This window comes from Papio anubis, chromosome 10 (genome assembly GCF_008728515.1).
Source record: "Papio anubis isolate 15944 chromosome 10, Panubis1.0, whole genome shotgun sequence".
NCBI lineage: Eukaryota > Metazoa > Chordata > Mammalia > Primates > Cercopithecidae > Papio > Papio anubis.
Window position 1 is genome coordinate 21,886,992 of NC_044985.1, and position 21,588 is coordinate 21,908,579.

At 37.0% G+C, this 21,588-nt stretch overlaps 1 protein-coding gene across 4 annotated transcripts in view; it reads left to right on the forward strand.

Moving 5' to 3' along the window:
• THSD7B (thrombospondin type 1 domain containing 7B) overlaps window positions 1–21,588 on the forward strand; it is a 780,632-nt gene that overhangs the window by 624,243 nt on the left and 134,801 nt on the right. For 3 of the 4 annotated variants that reach the window (XM_031651193.1, XM_031651195.1, XM_031651194.1), the window contains exon 14: window positions 4,417–4,680. In XM_031651193.1, the coding sequence (XP_031507053.1) occupies window positions 4,417–4,680 (264 nt within the window). Of the gene's footprint in view, window positions 1–4,416; window positions 6,872–21,588 lie in introns of those variants that run through there. The other variant, XM_031651196.1, reaches the window with a different exon arrangement.

The window sequence follows — 21,588 nt, forward strand, 5'->3', positions numbered from 1 at the left end:
TTTATTGAAAATGTTCCTTTTATATAAATATTGAAGAATAGCTGTACATTTTTTTCTGCAAACTCTAATCTAAAAATTACTCATACTAAAAGATTGTTTGAAATTTCTTTTCTAAATTATTAACGGCTGTACTTTCAGGTGGCTAACTGACCTTTGTGTATCTTTATGTCTATGTGGCACCAAAACAAGTTAGCAATTTCATGAAATACATGAGTTTAAAAAAAAAAAAAAAACAGTAAAATGAATCATTTAATATCACTGTTGAAAAAATAATCCCACTAGTGAATTGAAATATTTTCACTTTTCAAGACTTATTTTTATTGTCGTGAAACTAATGCTTGTATTTTGTTATCCCTAAGTAATTTGGTAGTAAATGCAGTAAACAATCTCTAACATGAATGCTGCTGAAAGCCTTGGACTCAAACTCCAAAGCCATGTGATTCTTTCTCTCTTTAACACAAACACACACACTGAAACATATAAACATAAATACAAGCCACTTCATTGAATATGGGGCCATACGGGATATTTAACTTTCTTTTGTCCATTTGTAACAAGAGGCTTTAATTCACTGAGCATTCTGTATGTTGTACCCAAACTATGTCATCGCAGGTTTTAGACTCAATAGTATTTAAAGCAATTGTTTATAGAATGCCAAGAATATTCCATTTATTAGATAGAAAACCTGTCCAGGTTTTATATATATTATATGAGCTATAATATACAGATATTTATTTATAATAGCTAGATAACTAGTACATATTCTGACTTAAGGAAGCAAAAGTCTTTAGAAGTGTACTAGGGATTGATTTTTAATATTAACTTGTTCTGAATCCAAAGGTTAATGCTGATTTTGATTAGTATATAATCAAAGTAAAGGACCGCTGATGATTTGTTTCTTATTGTGACAACCGTATCTGCATTAACTTGCTTAAATCCTTCATCAAACAGTGATGCTATGTAATTAATAAGGATATCATAAACATAGAGGCAGCACATATTTGTACAGAATATTTGTTCTGCTGGTAATTTCTGGTCACCTTGTAGATGAACATTTTTTTCTTTAGTTTTTTCTCCTCACTCTCATTCTCTTTTTTTCTCCTTCCTCCTTCTCCTTTATCTTTTTCTTTTTCTTTTGTTTTACAACTTCCTTTTCTCAATTATTCAACGAATTTCTTTTTGTTTACCACTTATGTGTGCTAGTCCTTGGTATTACCACAAGGGAATCAATAGACATGATCCTAACTTAACAGATGCTTGCAGTCTAATTGGAGATATGGTGAGATTTTTACTGGATATAGTTACAGTATAGTTTCTGCTATAGTAGCTGTTGTATTGGGTGAGGTATTGAAACAAATCCTATTGTTGTAACAAATTATCACAACATTGCTGGCTTAAAGCAGCACAGATTTATTATTTTACAGGTCTGTAGTGTTTCACAGATCTAAATAAAGACAAGATGTTGATAAGGCTGCATTTCTCTCTGGAGGCTTCAGGGGACAATGGTTTTCTTTCATTTTCAAGCTTGTAGAGCCTGTGCATGTCCTTGGCTCACGTTCCCCTCCATCTTCAAAGCCAGCAACATTGCATCTCGCTAACCATTCTTCCATGTTCAAGGGTGGTTTTCTGGAGGGAGTAACCCGTGAGTTTTGATCTGAAGAAGAAGTAGGTGTTAGCTAGCCTACGGAAGGATGGTAGAAATTGTGGAAATTTCTGGAGTAAACATACAAAGGCCAGAAGCAAAATGAGTAATTTCTAGGAACTGAAAGAGGCTCACTATGACTGTATCGTAACGTGCTAGAAGCAGAGTGGTACAATGTAGGCCAGAGGCAGATACAAATGGGCACAAATCATGTAGGTCCTTACTGACGCTAGGGAAAGAGCCTGGACTTCATTCTGTACTATGGTAAGCCACGGCAGAGTTTTCAGTGGACAAGTGATTTGATGAGATTTGTACTTTGAAAGCTGGCTCTGACTGCAATGTGGTGGACAGATTGAAGGTATAGAGGTATGATGGCAACAAGATCTTGGAGGAATCTACTGTAATTTCAGCTGGAGATTTGCAGGTGGGGCTAAATATGGGTGACACCCATTGGAATGGAAACAAATGGACTGATGCAATGAATCTTTAAGCATTTGAAGTGCTATGCCTTTGTCATTAATCAGATGTAGGGGGTTCAACAGAATAATTCAGAACATTCCAACTTTTAACTTGGTGATATTGGTAGAATTGAGAAACACAGGAGAAAGAAAGGTGATGTAAAGAGGATGGGTGTGATTGGTTCTTTAGGTATAGATTTTTCAGTCTATGGATTAGAAGCTTGAGCAATAAATCTTGAATGAAGACATTAATTTAAAATTGAAGAAATATGGATGATAATTTAAACTCTTCAAATGGGTGAAGTTGTAGAATCAGAAGAGAGATGAACCTAAGATGGTGCCTTGGGGAACCCCATCAGTTTAAGAGAGGTAGAGAAGAAAAATAGTTCACCAAGTAAAAATAAATAATATATGGCAAGAGAGAGGTGGGGGCACGGGGTGAGGATGAGGAACAAAAAGATATGTTACGGTGGAGCTTGGAAAGAATATTTCAAGAATGAAAGTATAGTCAACACTCTGAACTATCACTGAGTGATTAGACCTGAAAGATAAGGAATCAAAGATATTCCAGGGCTTTGGCTTTGTTTCTTGTTTTTGTTGTTGTTTGTTTCTCGCTTGATAACAGTGGTTTCCAGAAATAAGTAGACAGAATCCAGGGTTAAGTGGATTTAGAAGAGAAATGAAACTGAAGAGATGGAGACTGAGAGACTCAACAATACTTTATGGAAGTTTGAAAAAAGGGAGGTCTTGAACTTGCAAAATGCTAATAGAAAGGAGCCACTCACTAACTATTGATATATCTCTCAGCCAGTAAATTTTCATGGCTGTGATGGAGGCTGTGCTTTTCAAACTTATTCTCGTGTCCTAATGGTAGAGGCAAGTGAATACCTTCTATCAGAAGTATAGCTGAATCTGCTACCAGATCAACTTCAGGTCCTGCAGAAAATCTTTTTTTTTTTTTTTTTTTTCTTTTTTGAGACACAGTCTCGCTCTGTCACCCAGGCTGGAGTGCAGTGATGCGATCTCGGCTCACTGCAACCTCTGCCTCCTGTGTTCAAGTGATTCTCCTGCCTCTTCCTCCTGAGTAGCTGGGATTACAGGCGCATACTGCCACACCTGACTAATTTTTGTGTTTTTAGTAGAGATGGGGTTTCCCTATGTTGGCCAGGCTGGTCTTGAACTCCTGATCTCAAGTAATCCTCCTGCAGCGGCCTCCCAAAGTGCTGGGATTACAGGTGTTGTGAGCCACCATGCCCAGCCTAGGAATTCTTATTTATTGCAAACATAAGCATCATGGCAGACCATAGAGCCAATCACCCTGTCAACAACTCTAGAATTATATGTAATGCAAACCATGTAGCAGTGAGAAAGTAGCCCATGCATCAATCAGCTTGTATCAGGCATTTTCAGAACAGCCATAAACATAGAAAATAGACCAATAAAACTGCCTATATATTTTATAATCAGCTATGACTCTAGCTAATGACTAACTAATGAGAAAACAAAAGGTGGAATTATTAGATCTAGGAAAATTTTTAGTAATCTAGAGGAATCGTGTTGACAGCAAAGTTGAATCAAGTTACAGGCTGATTCAGAATCCACTAAACGTGATTACCAAGTGTTTACGGCTGTGAAAAATGACACTGCATTGTCTTACTCAGAGTTGGCACCACAGCTAACAGGTTCATCAAAGTGAATTGGTACGGTAAAGTCATATTCCAGAATACTTAAGTTAGAAGAATCTCTCAAAATGAAAGAGCTTTTTCTCTGATTAAATTATCCAGTATGACTTGATCATTTATTTCAATTTATTGTTTGTATAGATGTTTGGGAGCTGCCTGATGGCAGAGACCAAAATGAGTTTAACTTCGTCCATCTCTCTCATTGCAAGAGACCTCTACTAAAAAGAGAGGGAGTTAACCACTTAGATGCTTTCATTGGTTCCCTGGCAATCATTAGTCAAGGAGAATGAGGACAGGGTTATCAATATGTTTTTCCAGCAAACTATAGAGAAAATAATATTAAATAAATTAACTGGAATTCTCTAGCTATAGCAAACATCTTCCAAATATTTTATGCCACTCTCAAACATTAAACCATTTTCTACTTTTTTCAAATTAACTTGAATTTCACAGTTGTTCTGGGAGTTGTTTTCATTGTCTCAGGATTACTTTCATGGCAAAAGAGTGAAGAAAACAAAGGCTTTATTTTATTTAAGGTTTAATATTCTAAAAGTTTACAAATACAAAAGTGTGAGTGACTTTTAACAAAACAGCAGATAGACATTTAATATCTCAATGTCTCTTGTTGGAACAGGGAAAAGCAGAAAGAAGGAGAAATGCCAGGATGCTGACCTTTACCCTCTAGTGGAGACAGAACTATGTCCTTGTGATGAATTTATATCCCAACCTTATGGAAACTGGTCAGATTGCATTCTTCCAGAAGGCAGAAGGGAGCCTCAGCGAGGACTGCGGGTACAAGGAGACAGGAAAGAATGTGGAGAAGGCATGCGCTTTCAAGCAGTAGCCTGCTCTGATAAAAATGGAAGACCTGTTGACCCCTCCTTCTGCAGCAGCTCTGGTAAGGAGATGGATGAAGAGTAACAGATGAGAACACTCACACACAGTTTGGGAGGTTTTTCTCAGGTCTAGAATTAATAGCTCTGCTCTATAATAATTGTTTTAGTTCTCCCTTGTCAATAACACATTGTCTCTCATAAAATATGGACAGATGAAATGCATACATCTGCATCTCAATGATTATCTGGAATGTGATGGTGCTGGATCCCTGACTCACTTCATTCTCTACTTCACCTTTGTTTATTAGCCGCCTGTTTGCTGTTGGTCAACACTGCTGCTCCACTTCACTGAGAAAGCCAACGCCAAGTACAAACAAATATGCTCCGTGCTGTTTTTTGGTGCTCTGACCATATACATAGAGGGCATCAGAACTTGAGTGTCTTCAAATGTAGTTGAGAAAAAAATCAATGAAAAAGTTAATTTTAAAAGTTTCACTATATAAAGTAGAAGTATACCCAAGTTAATAGAATAAAACTATAGGAAAAAGACAGAGACAATCTCAGAGAGTTCTGTGAGATGTTAATCCAGGAAAATACTGTTTTTGAACCTTAATTGGGAGAATTTGAAAGATCTGGGTGTATGGAAAAAGGACTGGAGGTTAAATACAGCTGGTGTGGAAGTTGGTGAAACAGGCTGAAAGCAATCATTACAGTGGAGCTTCTGAATTTCCTGCTCTGTTTTTCTTTTTTTTACTAGTTTTTTTAAAAAGAATAAACAAGTCTAGAAATAAATGGGTAGATGTTGGTCTTAGTCATCAAGGTTTTGTGTACTAATAAATGTTCTCAGTAATACCAGAAACTCAAATTCAATTATAGTGTACAAACTAAGTAAATGATAGATCTTCTTTATTGCCAGCATACTAGCTATCTTTATTTAAGATATGCCCATATCATTATACAATGAGATTTAATGACTTTTAAATTAATACTCTCATTGCTTTATATAGGTTTCCTAGATTAGTCTACATTAATTTCTTAAGTGATTTGACTTTCAGAAACATTAAATACATCACAAAAAAGTAATGGACCCATTTTAGGGTGACTAATCTTTCTTTTCAGCTTGTATGTGTGCATTGGTTTATTCATTCATTTGAACAAAACGTTTTTATTGACCATCTGCTATGTACCTGGACATCTATGACTTGAGTGTACAGTTAAGGGGAAGTCAGAAACTTGTGGAGTTTACTGTCCGGTGGGGGATATAAATAAACAAATACATAAAAAGAATTTCAAGTTTTGATTAGCTCTGAGGATGCTGAATAGAAAATTTTTTGATAGACTTTAGGGAAGCCTTCACTGAGGTGACATAAATCTAAGATGTGAAGGATAAGAAGGAGACAGATGCACAAAGCACATAACAAGGTTGTTTTAGTTAGTGGGGTGTCCAGAAGATAAAAGCTAGGAAAGATGTTTTAGACATAAAAGAAAACCCTGTGGTTTGAGCGTAGAGAGTGAGGAGAGAGCTGTGTAAAGTGAAGTTGAAGAAGTATGTGGAATCTTGTGAGACAAGCCAAGGAATATGGATATAATTTAACTTCAGTCATCAGCTTGGAAGTAGAGTGGGTAATGTTATCCAATTTAGAGATTTTAAAGATCACTTTTGACTACTGTCTACAGACTGACTTAAAAGGGATAAGGAAGCTGCTGGGAAACTCCTGTAGTTAATCAAGGACAGACATGACTAGGGTGGTGGCAATAAAGAAATACAGAAGTAATTTTAAGATGTAATTTAGAGATAGAATTGGCAAGATTATTCCAAACACGAGGCATCTTTTCTATATGTTATCTATCATTCATCCCTAATTTTGCATGAATTTATGGAGAGTTTTTTAAATTTAGAAAATAATCATTTCAGATTAGAAATGAAAACATCTTGAAACAAGAGGAGACATTTGTAATTCAGCCAATTTGCAATGCTATAGCAAAAGCTATTAGGGAATCTAAGAGACTTTCACCAAATGAAAATCGTGCTTTAATCAAAGTTTACTGTAGCCTTATAACTTTTATGATACTTGTGTTAATCTACTTTCACAGTATATATTTTCAAAAACAGGTTTTTTTTTAAATAGCAAGTGAAAATACCTCATTGTGTCACCTCTAGGGATATGACATATACTTGTCTATCAAAGGAAAAAAATCTTTTAATGGTTACTAATAAAGACGTAGTTTTAAAAAGTATATATATATACACACATATACATATACACACACACACACACACACACACATATATATATATCTCCATGAATTGGAGTAGGACACTGTGGCTCATGCCTGTAATCCCAGCACTTTGGGAGGCATAGGCAGGAGGATTGCTTGAGCCTAAGAGTTTGAGACAAGCCTGGTCAACATAGGGAGGCCTTGCCTCTAGAAAAAATAAAAAATTAGCCAGGCCTGGTGGCATGCATCTGTGGTTCCAACTATTTGGGAGACTAAGGTGGCAAGATCACTTGAGTTTGTGGAAGGTCAAGGCTTCAGTGAGCCATGATTGTGCCACTGCAGTCCAGCCTTTGTGAAAGAATGAGACCTTGCCTCTAACTATACATATATATGTATATGAATTAGCTCACTATTAAGAATTACATCATAGGTTAGGTGCAGTGGCTCACACCTGTAATTGCAGCACTTTGAGAGGCCAAGGCAGGTGGATCACTTGAGGCCAGGAGTTCAAGACCAGCCTGGCCAACATGGCAAAACCCCATCTCTACTAAAAATACAAAAATTAGCCAGGTGTGGTGGCACATGCCTGTAATCCAGCTACATGGGAGGCTGAGGTGGGAGAATCACTTGAACCCTGGAGGCGGAGGTTGCAGTGAGCCGAGATTGTGCCACTGCACTCTAGCCTGGGAAACAGAGAGAGACCTTGTCTCAAAAAAAAAAGAAAAAAATACATTTTTATCATGGGCAAACTGAGGCACAGGGTAATGACCTGAATCTGGATCTCCCAATAAGAATGGTAAGTGCTTCCCCCTTTTAAATCTTTACTTGGACTTTGTCTTCCATTTGCATTTTAGACATGAGCAGGATTCCCCACGATGACATCAGGGAGACTTCTTCATGAGGATAATTATTCCTCATCAAGCATAATATGTTCCATATGGCCCCTACTGGATACACGTAACTGTGGGAACACAACTGCATAAATTCTGAGTTATCCATACTAATGGATTCTATGGATAACTCAAACCATAGATAATCACAGCCGAGTCTGCTTGGCTTTGGGAATATCACGGTGAGGATAAATATTAAATTGCAATTTATTTTTTAAAAAACTTTAAAATGGAGTTTGTCTCTATGTTCTGTCAACCCCTATTGGCTCTTAATGAGTTCCATCACTGCCTGATGCAAAAGTGCATGGTGTCGTCTCCATCTGTATGACAACAGGTCCAGTGATGGGACTACCTAAATTGGGCCACAAAATATCCCATGACAAAATTAAGATTCTTGAGGTGAGCCACTTCCAACCATGTTTCTTATATCAGTGGTTCCCCCCCCCCCCAAAGAACAGGACAAAAAAGTACTTCAGCATGCCAATACACTGAATTTTCTCTCTCCCTGGCCCTGCCTTCATCTCTCCATTCGGGTCTCTGCTGAATATCCCATCATATCAAGTCTTTCCGATTCCTCTAATAATTGATCCACCTCATCACTTCCTATTTCCCTTGCCAGTCTTTATGTTTTTTCATAGCACTTAATCACCAACTGACACATTATATATTTACTTTTTAGAAATGAGTGCTTATTGTCTCTTCCTCCAGTATATTGCAAAGTTCCAGAAGAGTGGAAACATTTTTAAATGTCTTTTATTTATTTTCAACTGCTTATCCACAGCACCTACGTGTCAGAAATTTCATAGACTTTCAAAACATATTTTTGAAAACATGACTTAATCATCGGGTTCTGGTAATTTTGTCTCCAAAGTATGTCTCATCTTTTCCTTTCCTTTTGCTATCCTCTGCACATATTGATGTTATGCTATTCTGTCTTGACTTATCCACCTGCTATCTGTCATGCCAGCAGCCATCAGCCATCACACTGACACGAAAATATGTCCAAGCCATCAGCCTGCTTGCAGTCCTTCCTGGTCTCTTCTTTATATAGCAGCTCCTCAACCGGACCCTCAAGGACTTCCATGAGGATGTACTTCACCTGGCATGGCCTTTTTCTTCCTCTCATGGGACTCTTCATTCTCTGGGTTAAGATCAGGTGCTACCCGTTGCAGGAAGTATTTCCCCTTCTTCCACTCTTGTGTTTCTTTTTAGGACTACATTTAACTTTTAAAAATCCATGTAGATCTCTATTTTTCTTACTAATTTGAGAGTTCATTGAAATTTATGACTGAATCATGTTCACTTCTCCATCCCCCATACCTATCCCAGGCTCTGGTCCTACGCAGGTTCTCAGTATCTGTTGGCCGAATGAATGGAAAGGCTAGTTTAGACAAGAGTCAACACACATATGCCCACATACAAGTTCTGAAGTGCGTGTGCAGTGTATGCACATGTTTTAACAGCCCTTTGGGTAGAACAGCTGTGTATAACAAAAGCAGATCCATAGAGAAGCCACCTGTGTAACACACAAAGAGCACAGAAAACCTTGTTCTATTTTGCCCTCGATGTATAGTTTGGGAATAGAGGTAATGAAATTGCATTGCTACTAGTGGATAAGCAATGTTTTTGAAACAATGGAAGAATGCAGAAGGAACGATTTTTCAAGTGATCCAATGACAAAAATGTGAATAAGCTTTCATTCATCAAATTATGAAATGAAAGTGTAATCTGTTTTCTCTCTGATTCCAGATAAATTATAATTGATTTGATAGGCAATTAATGATTTTCATTAATATATCATCCAGATGTAATTTAGCATTTGCAATTTAACAATTATAATTTCATTAATTTACTCTAATATATAAGTAGGTATAGATAGAAGACAAAGCAAAATAATAATCATCATAAAGAATCTCTTTTTGGATTTAAGGAATAAATATTTACATGTTTGCAATCACTGGAAAAGTGAATTTAATATTAATGCATTTAGAAAGTTTAGATTTTCTGTGTGTTGAATTTTGCATATTGAAATATTTCTCTTACAACTCTATATGAACAAATTTATTTTGGCTGAGCTGGAAGAACATGCTTGGGACTGAAAATTATATCTTTATTAATCAAGGTGATTAAGATAGCTTTTTTCCTGATTCCAGGTCTAGGTTCAAAATTAACTATTTTATTTTGTTTTATTTTATTTTGTTTTTATTTTTATTTTGTTTTATTTTATTTTAGACAAAGTTTCCTCTGTAGCCCAAGCTAGATTACAGTAGCATGATTATATAATGCTCACTGTAACTTCGGAGTCCTGGGCTCAAGTGATCCTCCTTCCTCAGCCTCCTGAGTATCTAGGACTACTGGCTAATTTTCTGTTTATTTATTTATTTTTATGTAGAGGTGAGATCTCCCTATGTTGCCCACCAAGGCCTCTGAAACTGCTGGAATTACAGGCATGAGCCACTGCAACTGGCCTAAGGAGCATTTTATATATGAAGTGTCCTGGCAAAGATGTGTGGATATCAAAGACAGGACACACATATTAATCTATTATGAGCAGTCTTCATAAGTCGAGTTCATGGAAGGGACTGAATAATTATATTATACCCTCTCTCCCAGAAATAAATAGAAACTTTCTAGTCATCTGAAATTCTTGCCAAATGACTCATTGCTTAGATCCTTTACACCTTTATGTTTATTTACTAAGACCTTGAAAGGCTCTTCAATTCACCACTTGGGGAAGAATAATAGTGTTTCGGCCAAGGACATTTGCATTGACAAGATAAAGAATATGTTTCTATGTTTTCATGTTGTGATTTTGCCTCTTTTGCTATTTTTGTTTTAACATGACCATAGATAAAAACTTCATATAATATTGCTGCATTAGAGCTGTTTCTTTCTTCTGTCCATTTTTCTCCAGCCCCATTGCTCTGCCTTAGTTCAGGCTGCCTTACGTTTCTTGTAGACTCACTGCAGTGGTGACCCATCCACTGTCCTCACTCAATCCTTCTTCCTGCCAGCCTTTCTCCCTTTACAAGGAGAAGGATCTTTCCTAAAGGCAAATCTGATTATCACTCCCATAGATTTTAAACCCTCAAATGGCAACCCATTGCCCAGACCACTTAGAATGGGATACACGCCCTTCATGATTTTACCCTCCTTTTTTTTAAATCAGTATACAAGATTTACATATTTTCTGCATACTGTTGATAATTTGAAACATTCATATAATCATATCAGGTTAAGTAGAATATTCATCACCTTAAGTATCTTTTCTTTATGCTAGAAACATTCAAATTCCTCTTCTAGATATTTTGAAATGTACAGTAGATTAATGTTAACTAGAGTTACTCTACTGATCTATTGAAAACCAGATCTTATTTTTTCCTAAGTATATATGTGGACCAGTTAATCAACCTCTCTTCATCCCTCCTATTTTTTCCAGCCTCTGTTAATCACCAATCTACTCTCTATTTTTATGACATCTCCTTTTATAACTCCCACATATAAGTGAGGACATGTGATATTTGTCCTTCTATGCTTGGCTAATTTCACTCAACATAATGATCTCCAGTTCAATCAATGTTGCTGCAAATGACAGGACTTCATTCTGTGTAATGGCTGAATAATATTCCATTGTGTATATATTTCACTTTTTTTTTTAAGGTGGAGTCTAGCTCTGTCACCCAGGCTGGAGTGCAGTAGTGCAATCTGGGCTCACTGCAACCACTGTCTCCTGGGTTCAAGTGATTCTCATGCCTCAGCCTTCCGAGTAGCTGGGAGTAGAAGCACCTGCCACCACACCCAGCTAATTTTTGTATTTTTACTAGAGATGGGGTTTCACCATGTTGCCCAGGCTGGTATTGAACTCCTGACCTCAGGTGATCCACCTGTGTTGGCCTCGCAAAGTGCTGGGATTATAGACATGAACCACCGTGCCCAGCTACACCACATTTTTGACACAGGATTTTCCTTGGCCCCTTTGCTAACTTTGCTGCAGGAGACACACCATCTACTCAGCCTGCCAGGCTATGCCTGCCTTGTAGTCTGGTGCTTATCCCGCAGCCACTGCAACTGAGCTCTCAGCCCCACTTTCGGTAGGTCCTGAGTTCTTGTCCTACACATCAAAGAAGAATGAGGATACACTGACAATCGAAGAGTGAAAAGGACAGAGAATAATGTTACTGAGTGATGAAATAGCTTTCTGCAGAGATGGGATGCAAAGGTGCCCCCCACCTGAAGTCAGGTCATCTCTCCCTCAGTGTGACTGGGTCCAGGGCTTTTATGTGCTCAGAATGGGGAGTGTGTACTGATTGGTTTGAGTATGCAAAAAGAGGCTAAAACAAAGGCATCACTCAAAGGTGGGCACAAAAGTGTAGAAAACCAATTAGGAAAGGGTAGGTATATGTAAAATAGGTGAAGGGTGGGGATCAATCAGACGAAAGCACAGCAAATAGGCAGAGAGGTTCTCAATCTGGTCCAAGGATTTACCCAGGACTGTCTTCAGCTTCAAGGTCAGATTTCACCGGGGACCTGTCCCTGTCTGCTTAGGATTTGTCTGCCTCCTGTCATTATCATTTGCTTTATACATTCATCCACTGATGAACACTTAGGTTGATTCCATATTTTGGCTATTGAAAATAGTGGGAGTACAGACACCCCTTTGCTATATTGACTTTATGTCTCTTGGATGTATACTCAGTACTGGAATTGCTGGATAATATGGTAGTTCTATTTTTAGTGTTTTAAGGGACCTCCATACTGTTATTCATAATGATTATACTAATTTACATTCCCACTAACAGTGTACGAGGGTTCCCCTTTCTCCGTATCCTCAGCAGCATCTGTTATTCCCTCTTTGGTAAAAAGCCATTTTTACTGGAGTGAGATGATATCTACTGTGGTTTTGATTTTAACCATGTTTAATCCCTGAAGCCTCATCTTTCATCCACCCCACTCTGAACTCCAGCAGTCCTGGGTTCTAGAATATCTCAATATACACAATTTATTGACAGGGTTCTTTTGCCTTCTGTACCTATCTGCCTTCCTCCGGCTGTGACTTTAATTTAATTTAATTTGCAACTTAATTCTCTAGTTGACTCGTAATAACCTTTCTGAACTTGTATTAGAAATGTCACCCTTTTTGAAAAACCACAGGCAGTCTTGCCCGGCAGCCCTTTCCCCACTCCCCAAACCCTAGAACCCACTAGGAGCAGAGCTTGCCTGCTTAATGTTTGTTAGCAAGATAGATGTCCTCGGTCCTATACTTCTCCTATTTTACCTATCTTACTGCTAATCCATGCTGCCACAGAGGGCTGTGTGCCCCCTGAGAGAGGGACCATGAACACTTCATCACTCTATCATCACAAACAGCTGGCGAAGTGTCAGCACATCACACATACTCAATAATGGCTCACAAAACACAGATTGTAAATTATGCTTATGAATAACTAATTTTAATTTACATATGTGAATTCGTTCCCTATGACTACTTTATCAAACTACAAACTTAGTGGCATAAAACAATGCAGTTATTCTCTCATAGTTCTGAAGGTAAGTAAGAAGTTCAAAATCTGTTTCACTAGGTCAAAATCAAGGTGTAGTCAGGGCCATGCTCACTCCAAAGGCTTTGGAAGAAAGCTTTTCCTGGCCTTTTCCGGTTTCTCGAGTTGCATTCCTTACATTCCTTGGCTCATGGCCTCTTCCTGTGTCTTTAAATCCGGTGGCATAGCATCTGGCTTCAATATCACATTGGGTCCTTCTTCTGCAGCAAACATTTTGATGCCTTCTTTTAAAAACGCTTAAACTACCTGACCTATGAGGACAATTTAGGATAACCTTTCGATGTAGGGAAAAACACCCTGACTATGTTTTTTCTCTGCCCACAGACCACCACAACACCAATCATCAACACAGAAAAATACTTCTGTGACAAAATCTATGGGAGTTTTTCCCCCACACATCCAGCAGCAGATACAGTTGGTTGCCCTCCAATTCAATTCTAATACTGTCTATCTGGAGATAATATCAGATCTCACAGGTTGGCAGCTCAGACCCCAAAACTGCCTCCCATACCTCCAGGCACCAGTTGCAGCTCTGGGCCTCTGAAAATTCTGACCAACTGCCTTCGAGTTGGGGTTCCCATGACTCCCTCTTTGAGTTTGATTAATTTGCTGGAGTAGTTCACAGAACTAAGGGAAATACTTAACATTTACTCGCTTATTCTAAAGGATACAGAGGAAGAGACAAGAGGAGCATGGGGGTAGGGACAGAATTTCCATGAGCTCCCTAGGCACGCCACCCTCCCGGAATTTCCATGTGTTCAGCTATCTGGAAGCTCCCTGAACGTGGTCCTCTTGAGTTTTTATGGAAGTTTCATGAAGTCGGCATTCTTTCCACAGGATATAGGGCAGGACCCTCTCTGGGGAGGGTCTTAACACCCACAATCAGAAATGTTGGAGAAGATTAGAGTCCTGCTTTGGGGCAGGTGAAAGGGAGGATAGGAGAAGTTGGAGAGATTCTGTTTCCTGAGGCCTAACACACCCAACATTGTGACAAAAGATTGTATCAAGGACTATGGGAGTTATAAGCCAGGAACCCTGGATGAACACCAATATAAATTGTAACACCACACTTACCATCTCAATATCACATCTGCAAAATCTCTTTTACCTTATTAGGTAGCATTTGCACATTCCAAGGAATAAAACCTGGAAATCTTTGGGGATGTTTTTCAGCCTACCAGAATATGCTAAGGCGGCTATCATGTTTTTGAAACTAAAATCCTGAAATGTACAAATGATAAATAATTTGAAACTTTGCTCAAGGGTTTGAAGCATTCGCATAGTGTTACTTTCTTGTTTTCCTCGTGCATGATATCTACACAGGGGACTTTATGTGAATTATATTGAATTGAATTATAATCTAGAAAACTATTAGACAAAATACTGTCAGCAAAAATGTTACAATGAAGAAAGTAAATATGGGATTTGAGTATTTCTTTGAACAACCTTATATAGAATTAGTATTTCCTTTTACTTTTGTTTTGTTTCTTTTTTACAGGGTATTGGGCATCCCCTTGTCTGTCTCCAGGTCACATATTTGCTTTACCTTGCTTATTTAGTATGTTGTATTTTCTAATTCCAACCTATTTAGCAGTTGCTGGAGACAAGGGCTTACTGATGAGATCTCATTTGAAGAGAAAATTCAGCTACTGAAAATGTTTGAGGAGCTCATGTTGTCCAGGAAGTCACCTGGAAGGATCCATTGGGAATAGTGGTTCATTTGCTCATGGATTCATTTATACTTTTAACAAATATCAATGGAACATCTAGTTTTCATCAGGCACTTTCCTATATATCAGTTTATAAAGATTAACAAGTCATACTCTGTAAACATATTCATAGTCTAATAAAAGGCTGTGTTAGGGGCTTGCAAATTTAAGAATATCTCCTCCCTCTGAGGCAGACCATACTTTAATTTTTTTTTTAATTACACTGAAACAAAAATTTCAGGATCTCAACCAGTCAAATGGTTTAATATACTCTATATATCTAAATCCAGAATTATGCCCAAGTATGGAATCAAGATTTCTTTACTGGTGATTGAAAATGGAAAATGAGAGAAGACATGTCTAGGGCCTTATAGCCTGATCTGTATGAATTTGATAGGAAAACCTTTCTAGAGAAGGCAGTGTGCGTTTTGACCCTTCTCAGGGAATAAATTATGGACCCATGATGAAATCCATGTACAACTTTCTTTGTACCTATTTGAAATAAAATGAAATACATTTTACCCTAAATAAGAAAGTAAACAGAACTTCTAAACATGTTTTTTAATTAATAAATTAATATTTATTACTCATTTTTTCTTCATAAAAAAAGCAAGTAGGTATCTTATGAAGGGCTGCAAAGTAACTCTTTCTCTACCTTGATTAAAGAAAAAATAGTTCAATCTTCCTGAGATCGGGGAAAAACCAAGAATGTCTATTCTCAACTTCTATTCAGCACCATGCTGGAGGTTTTAGCCATGGCAATTAGGCAATAAAAGTAAATAAAAGGTATCTATATTGAAAATCCAGGAGTTAAACTATATCTATTGGCAGATAAGCTAAACTTATAAATAGAAAATACTAAGAACCACCCTCAGAAAGAAGCTATTAGAGCTAAAGAATTTAGCAGGTTTGCAGAGTATAAGATCAATGGTCACAAAGCAGTTGTAGGTCTATACGCTAACAATGAACAATCATAAAATGAAATTAAGAAAATAATTTCATTTATAATAGCATCAAACAGGCTAAAAGACTTAAGAATTTATTTAACTAAAGAAATTTATTATAGTCTGAAACCTTCATGTATTATACTCTATAAAACATTGTTGGGGAAGATTAAAGAAGACCTAAATAAATGGAAAGATGTGCTCTGTTAATGGATGATAATTGTTAATATTGTTAATAGTTGTTATCTTAAAATACCAATGGTCCTCAAATTAATCTACTATTTAGTTCAGATTATATCAAAAGCTTAGGTAGCTTTTTTGAATAAATTGACAAACTGATCCTGAAATTCATACAGAAATGCGAGAGACCAAGAATAGTCAAACAGTCTTGAAAAGGAGGAACAAAAATGAAAGAGATACACTCTCTGATTTCAAAACTTACTACAAAGTTGCAGTTATCAAGATACTGTGGTACTGGCATAAGGAGAAACATATAGATTAATGAAACAGAATTGACATTTCATAAATAAACCCTTACATTTATGCTCAATTGATTTGATTTTCAACAAGGGTACTAAGACTATTCAATGAAGAAAGAATAATCTCTTTAACAAATGGTGCTGGAACAACTGAATATCTTGCCAATGAATGTAGCTTGACTCTTTCCTTATACCATAACAAAAATTAACAAAATGAATCATAGACCTAAATGTAATAGCTAAAACTATAAAACTATTATAAGAAAACATAAAAGTGTATCTTCTAGATTTGGACTAGGGAGAGTCTTTTTAGGTACTACACCACCCAAAGCACTAGAAACAAAGGAAAAAATTAATCGTACTTCATCAAAATTAAAAATGTATGTGCTGTAAAAGATACCATTAAGAATATATAAATAAAGGGGCCAGCATGATCCTTATACCAAAGCCAGAAAAGGACACTATGAGAAAAGAAAATTATAGGCCAGTAGCTCTAATAAATGTAGATGCAATAATCCTCAACAAAATTTTAACAAACCAAATTCAATAGCACATTAAAAGGATCATATACAATGATCAAGTGAGATGTATCCCTGGGATGCAAAGGTGCTTCAAAATGCAAAAGTCAACAAATGTAATACATCACATTAACAGAATGAAGGACCCAAGTCATATGATCATCTCAATAGATAAAGAAAAAATATTTGATAAAATTCAACATCCTTCATAATAAAAACTCTCAATAAATTGAATACAGTTGACTCTCCATATTGAAAGGTTCTGCATTAGTGGACTTAACCCACCACAGATAAAAAATATTTTAAAAAATAACCATGCAGCAATAAAAATTGTGCAAATAAAAACCATATTCTATAACTGTTTACCTAGAATTTACATTATAGTAGATATTAAAAGTAATCTAGAGATGATTTATTTATTTTTATTTTTTATTTTTTCTTTGAGATGGCATCTCACTGTATTGCTGGGGCTGGAGTGCAGTGGTGCAGTCTCCGCTCACTCCAGCCTCTGCCTCGCAGGTTCAAATGATTCTCCTGCCTCAGCCACCTGAGTAGCTGGGACCTGAGTACATTGGTTTGATCTAGAAAGGTGAGACAACTCAAAGTACAGGCTATAGGTGAATTTAAACATTTTCTGGTTGACAATTCATTCAGTTTGTCTGAAGACCTGGGATTGACAGAAAGGGAATGTTCAGGTTAAGATAAAAGATTGTAGAGACCATGGTTCTTTGGAAGTCTTACAGTGGCTGCCCTTAAAGACAATAGATGACAAATGTTTCCTATTCAGATCTTAGTTAATCTCTTTAGGATTGGGAGGGTCTGGAAGAAAAAGATCTAGCTATGTTAATAGAGATTCTTTATAGATGAAAATTTTCCCCACAAAAGATGGCTTTGCAGGGCCATTTCAAGATATGGCAGAGAAACATGTTTTGGAATAAAATATTTTGATTTTCTTCCTTGACTTGTAATGTTATACCAGAGTAAGACTGGAAAGTAAGTCGCAATTTATAAGGTTAAATAAAACATATCTGATGAGAATTTGTGGTTTGTAGGTCATGACACCTGAGACCCCATAGATAGGAATTTGGGCAAGATAGAAAAATTAGAGCTTAGTCTTCATTCGAGTGGTAAGAAGAAAACACAACTGAAATATTTTATTTAAGTCAGGAGAAAGAAATTTCTGTAATTTTAGATTTGGAATAGCTTTTGGAATAGCTTATAGGTGATAAGAATGATGTTGACAATGGGAAGTGATAACTTCAGAAAACCTGTAAGAAATATTTTTATTTGAGATGGTTATGGAAGAATCTGCTTAAACCTCCTCCCTGACTAAGAGCTTATTACCACTGCAAAATTCAGCTGAACTACTCGTAAAATTGGAAAGATCTTTATGTTTAAAGCCTAAAAGTAGCTCCTTCCATTCATTCGTTCAAATTAACTTCATTTAATTAAAAAAAAAAAATTAAAAACTGTCAGCGGCCGGGTGCAGTGGCTCATGCCTATAATCCCAGCACTTTGGGAGGCCAAGGCGGGTGGATCACAAGGTCAGGAGACCAAGACCATCCTGGCCAACATGGTGAAACCCCATTTCAACTAAAATCCAAGAAATTAGCTGGGCGTGGCAGCGTGCGCCTGTAGTACCAGCTACTCCCAAGGCTGAGGCAGGGAGAATGCTTGATTCTCCTCCTCAAGAGGCGGAGGTTGCAGTGAGCCGAGATCCCGCCACTGCACTCCAGCCTGGCGACAGAGCTAGACTCCATCTCAAAATAAAATAAATCAAATAATTAATATAAATAAATAAGTAAATAAAATAAAATAAAAATTGTCTGCATAAGATGATTTCATAAATTTGAAAAAATATATAATGCTTCCTCCGCTTATAAATGTTTTACTCTTCAGGCTAAATATCCAGGGTTTTTGTTTTCTGACTCATATGAGTGTCTCTAGCCCCTTTTGTTTCTGTGCTCCTGTTTTCCTAGGATGTTTTCATTTGGCCACTAACCACTTAAATGACAGTAAAGGGAACATAGTGTCCCAATGTCATTTTCAACCACACATTTTGTGTATCATATAGACTTCCTCTTACTGTTTCCCACGCGCCTTCTGTCCTTCCATGACTCCATTTCTTTGCCTGTGTTCCTTCCTCAGTTTGATGTCTTTTTCTTTTTAAGGTGAACTTCTACTCAATTTTAAGCCCTAACTCAAGTCAGTTTCTTCAAGAAGCCTTTTCCTCAACTTCACCAGTGTGTTTCTGTACTCTTACAGAAATTTAGTCAGACACTAAAGTATTATTTACATTAGACTTTATCTCTTTGCTTGTCTTTCTCCCTTTCTAGATTGTTAGCCTCTAGTTCTTGGCTCATTTACTCATTAACATAGGATATATTTAATAACTTCTAGATTCCAAAACCTCTGCTATGCCTTGACTATATACTATTAAACAAGACAGATGTGATCTCTATACAGTCTAGTAGTTGAGGAAGATATTAAGAAAGTATATACATAGAATATGTAATTTCAAATAGCCCTAAGTGCAAAAAGGAGCAGGGCGCTATAAGATAATAACAAGATGGAGGACTTTATTTAACTTGGGGAATCAGGGAGGACCACTCTAGGGAAGAAAATGTGATCTAAAAAAGTGAAGGATGAGTAGATGTATGATAGGCAAAGAACACTCTTTTGGACAGCAAAGATGCTCAAAATTGTCTCTTGAACCAATAGGAATACAAGATTTGCAATATTGTAATGTATTTTTCTTTCTTTCTTTCTTTTTTTTTTTTTTTTGAGATGGAGTCTTGCTCTGTCACTCAGGCTGGAGTGTAGTGGTGTGATCTCGGCTCACTACAATCTCCACCTCCTGGGTGCAAGCAATTCTCCTACCTCAGCTTCCCAAGTAGCTGGGATTACAGGTGTGTGCCATCCCTGGCTAATTTTTGTATTTTTTGTAGAGTCAGGTTTCTTCATGTTGGCCAGACTGGTCTCTAACTCCTGACCTCAAGTGATCCACTCACCTCGGCCTGTGAAAGTGCTGGGATTACAGGCATAAGCCTCCGCACCCCACCTAATTTTTCTGCTTTCTTTAGGCCATTTCAACATTGCTTTTGTGCATGTTTTATAAATCACTTCAAATACTGCTCAGTAGATGACATTTACATTAAAATAAATAAAATGTATACTTTAATATCTATAAGTATTGATATAGAAATTATCAATTTCTATATAACAATTGATATATAAGTATTATATATCATCAATCATCAATCACTATTGATGCATTTTCAGTATGCAGTTTAAAAAGCTGTTGAAGTCTGTTTTTTAAGAACTCATATAAAGTTTTGTAACCCTCATTCTGAGTATACATGTTCCGTTGCCCTTTGGGTACCGTAATGCAGAACTGTGCTTTTACCTGTATTCCTTTTTATATTCTTAGTTGCAACTCATTATTCCAGCTTGTTAAGGGCTCTAAATCTTGACTCTGACATCTCATATATTAGCCATAACTCTCAGCTTTATATCATCCAAAAATTTGATAAGCATGCCATCTGTGTCTTTATCCAAGTTGTTAATCAAAATGTTGGACAAAATAAGACCAAGCATTCCCCCTCAGCATTTGTTGCAGGAAGACATCTCTCAGGATGGCACTGATACATTAATCAACATTGTTTGGGTAGCTACAAAAATCCCTCTAGCTCTTTACATTTGTTTATGAGGGTATCAGGAGACTTTTTGTCAAATTTCTTTCTGCATATACCGTCTCCTTTCTTCTCTACAAGTCTAGTAAACCCATCACAAAAGAGGTTAGATGCCTGTCTTTGAGTTGATCTAAAGGAGCCCATTTGGACACCTGATGCCCATTTCTTCTTTCTTGAAATATTCAGAAGCTCTTTAGCAGTATGTTCATGTATTTTTGTCAGAATCAGGCACTAACATAGGTTTGTGTTAATGCTGTATAGCACTGTGTGCTCTGGTTAGGCCCAGACCTCCTGGGCAAAGATAATATTTCAATGGCTTGAAACTGATGCCAAGTTACACAACTTCCAAAAAGAATGGGTCTTTCATGAGCTCATAGCTCCTTTCAGGTAGTGATGCTATTCAGCACTCAGGCATGACAATGTGGGGATGTAACTGCAGAACAGATTTCCCACAGTGGGTCTTTGCTTTACTGTGTCTGTTTTCCATATTTTGTGTGTTGATTTACAGATACTTTCGGGTACACTGATAGTTCCTCAATTTCTACAGTTATTTTCTCGTTATGATAACATACGTCTCCTCTACTCCTGATTCAAGTCTTGTTCTCAGTTTTGTACTTTTACCTGTTCATTTGTTCTCCCTTTCCCTCAAGGTTGCCTTAAAGCCTATAATTATGTCAGCTGCAAACATTTTCTTCTTCCATTAAGATGTACTTAATTGTTTGCCAAGAGGCTCATTATAGTTCATCACCTAAAAATCTTACTGTAATCTTCAGTAGTATGTACATTGAAAACACTTTACTTTTTATGTCCATCCTTCTTTTTCTTTTTTAAAGCCCTCTTCTAGGAAAATAATATATTAATACCACCTGTATTCACTCTAGCCCCTTCCCCTCATATCTAAGACTATAATGTCCCAGCAGCTACATCCTAGATTTCTCATTCATTATATTCCTTTACACT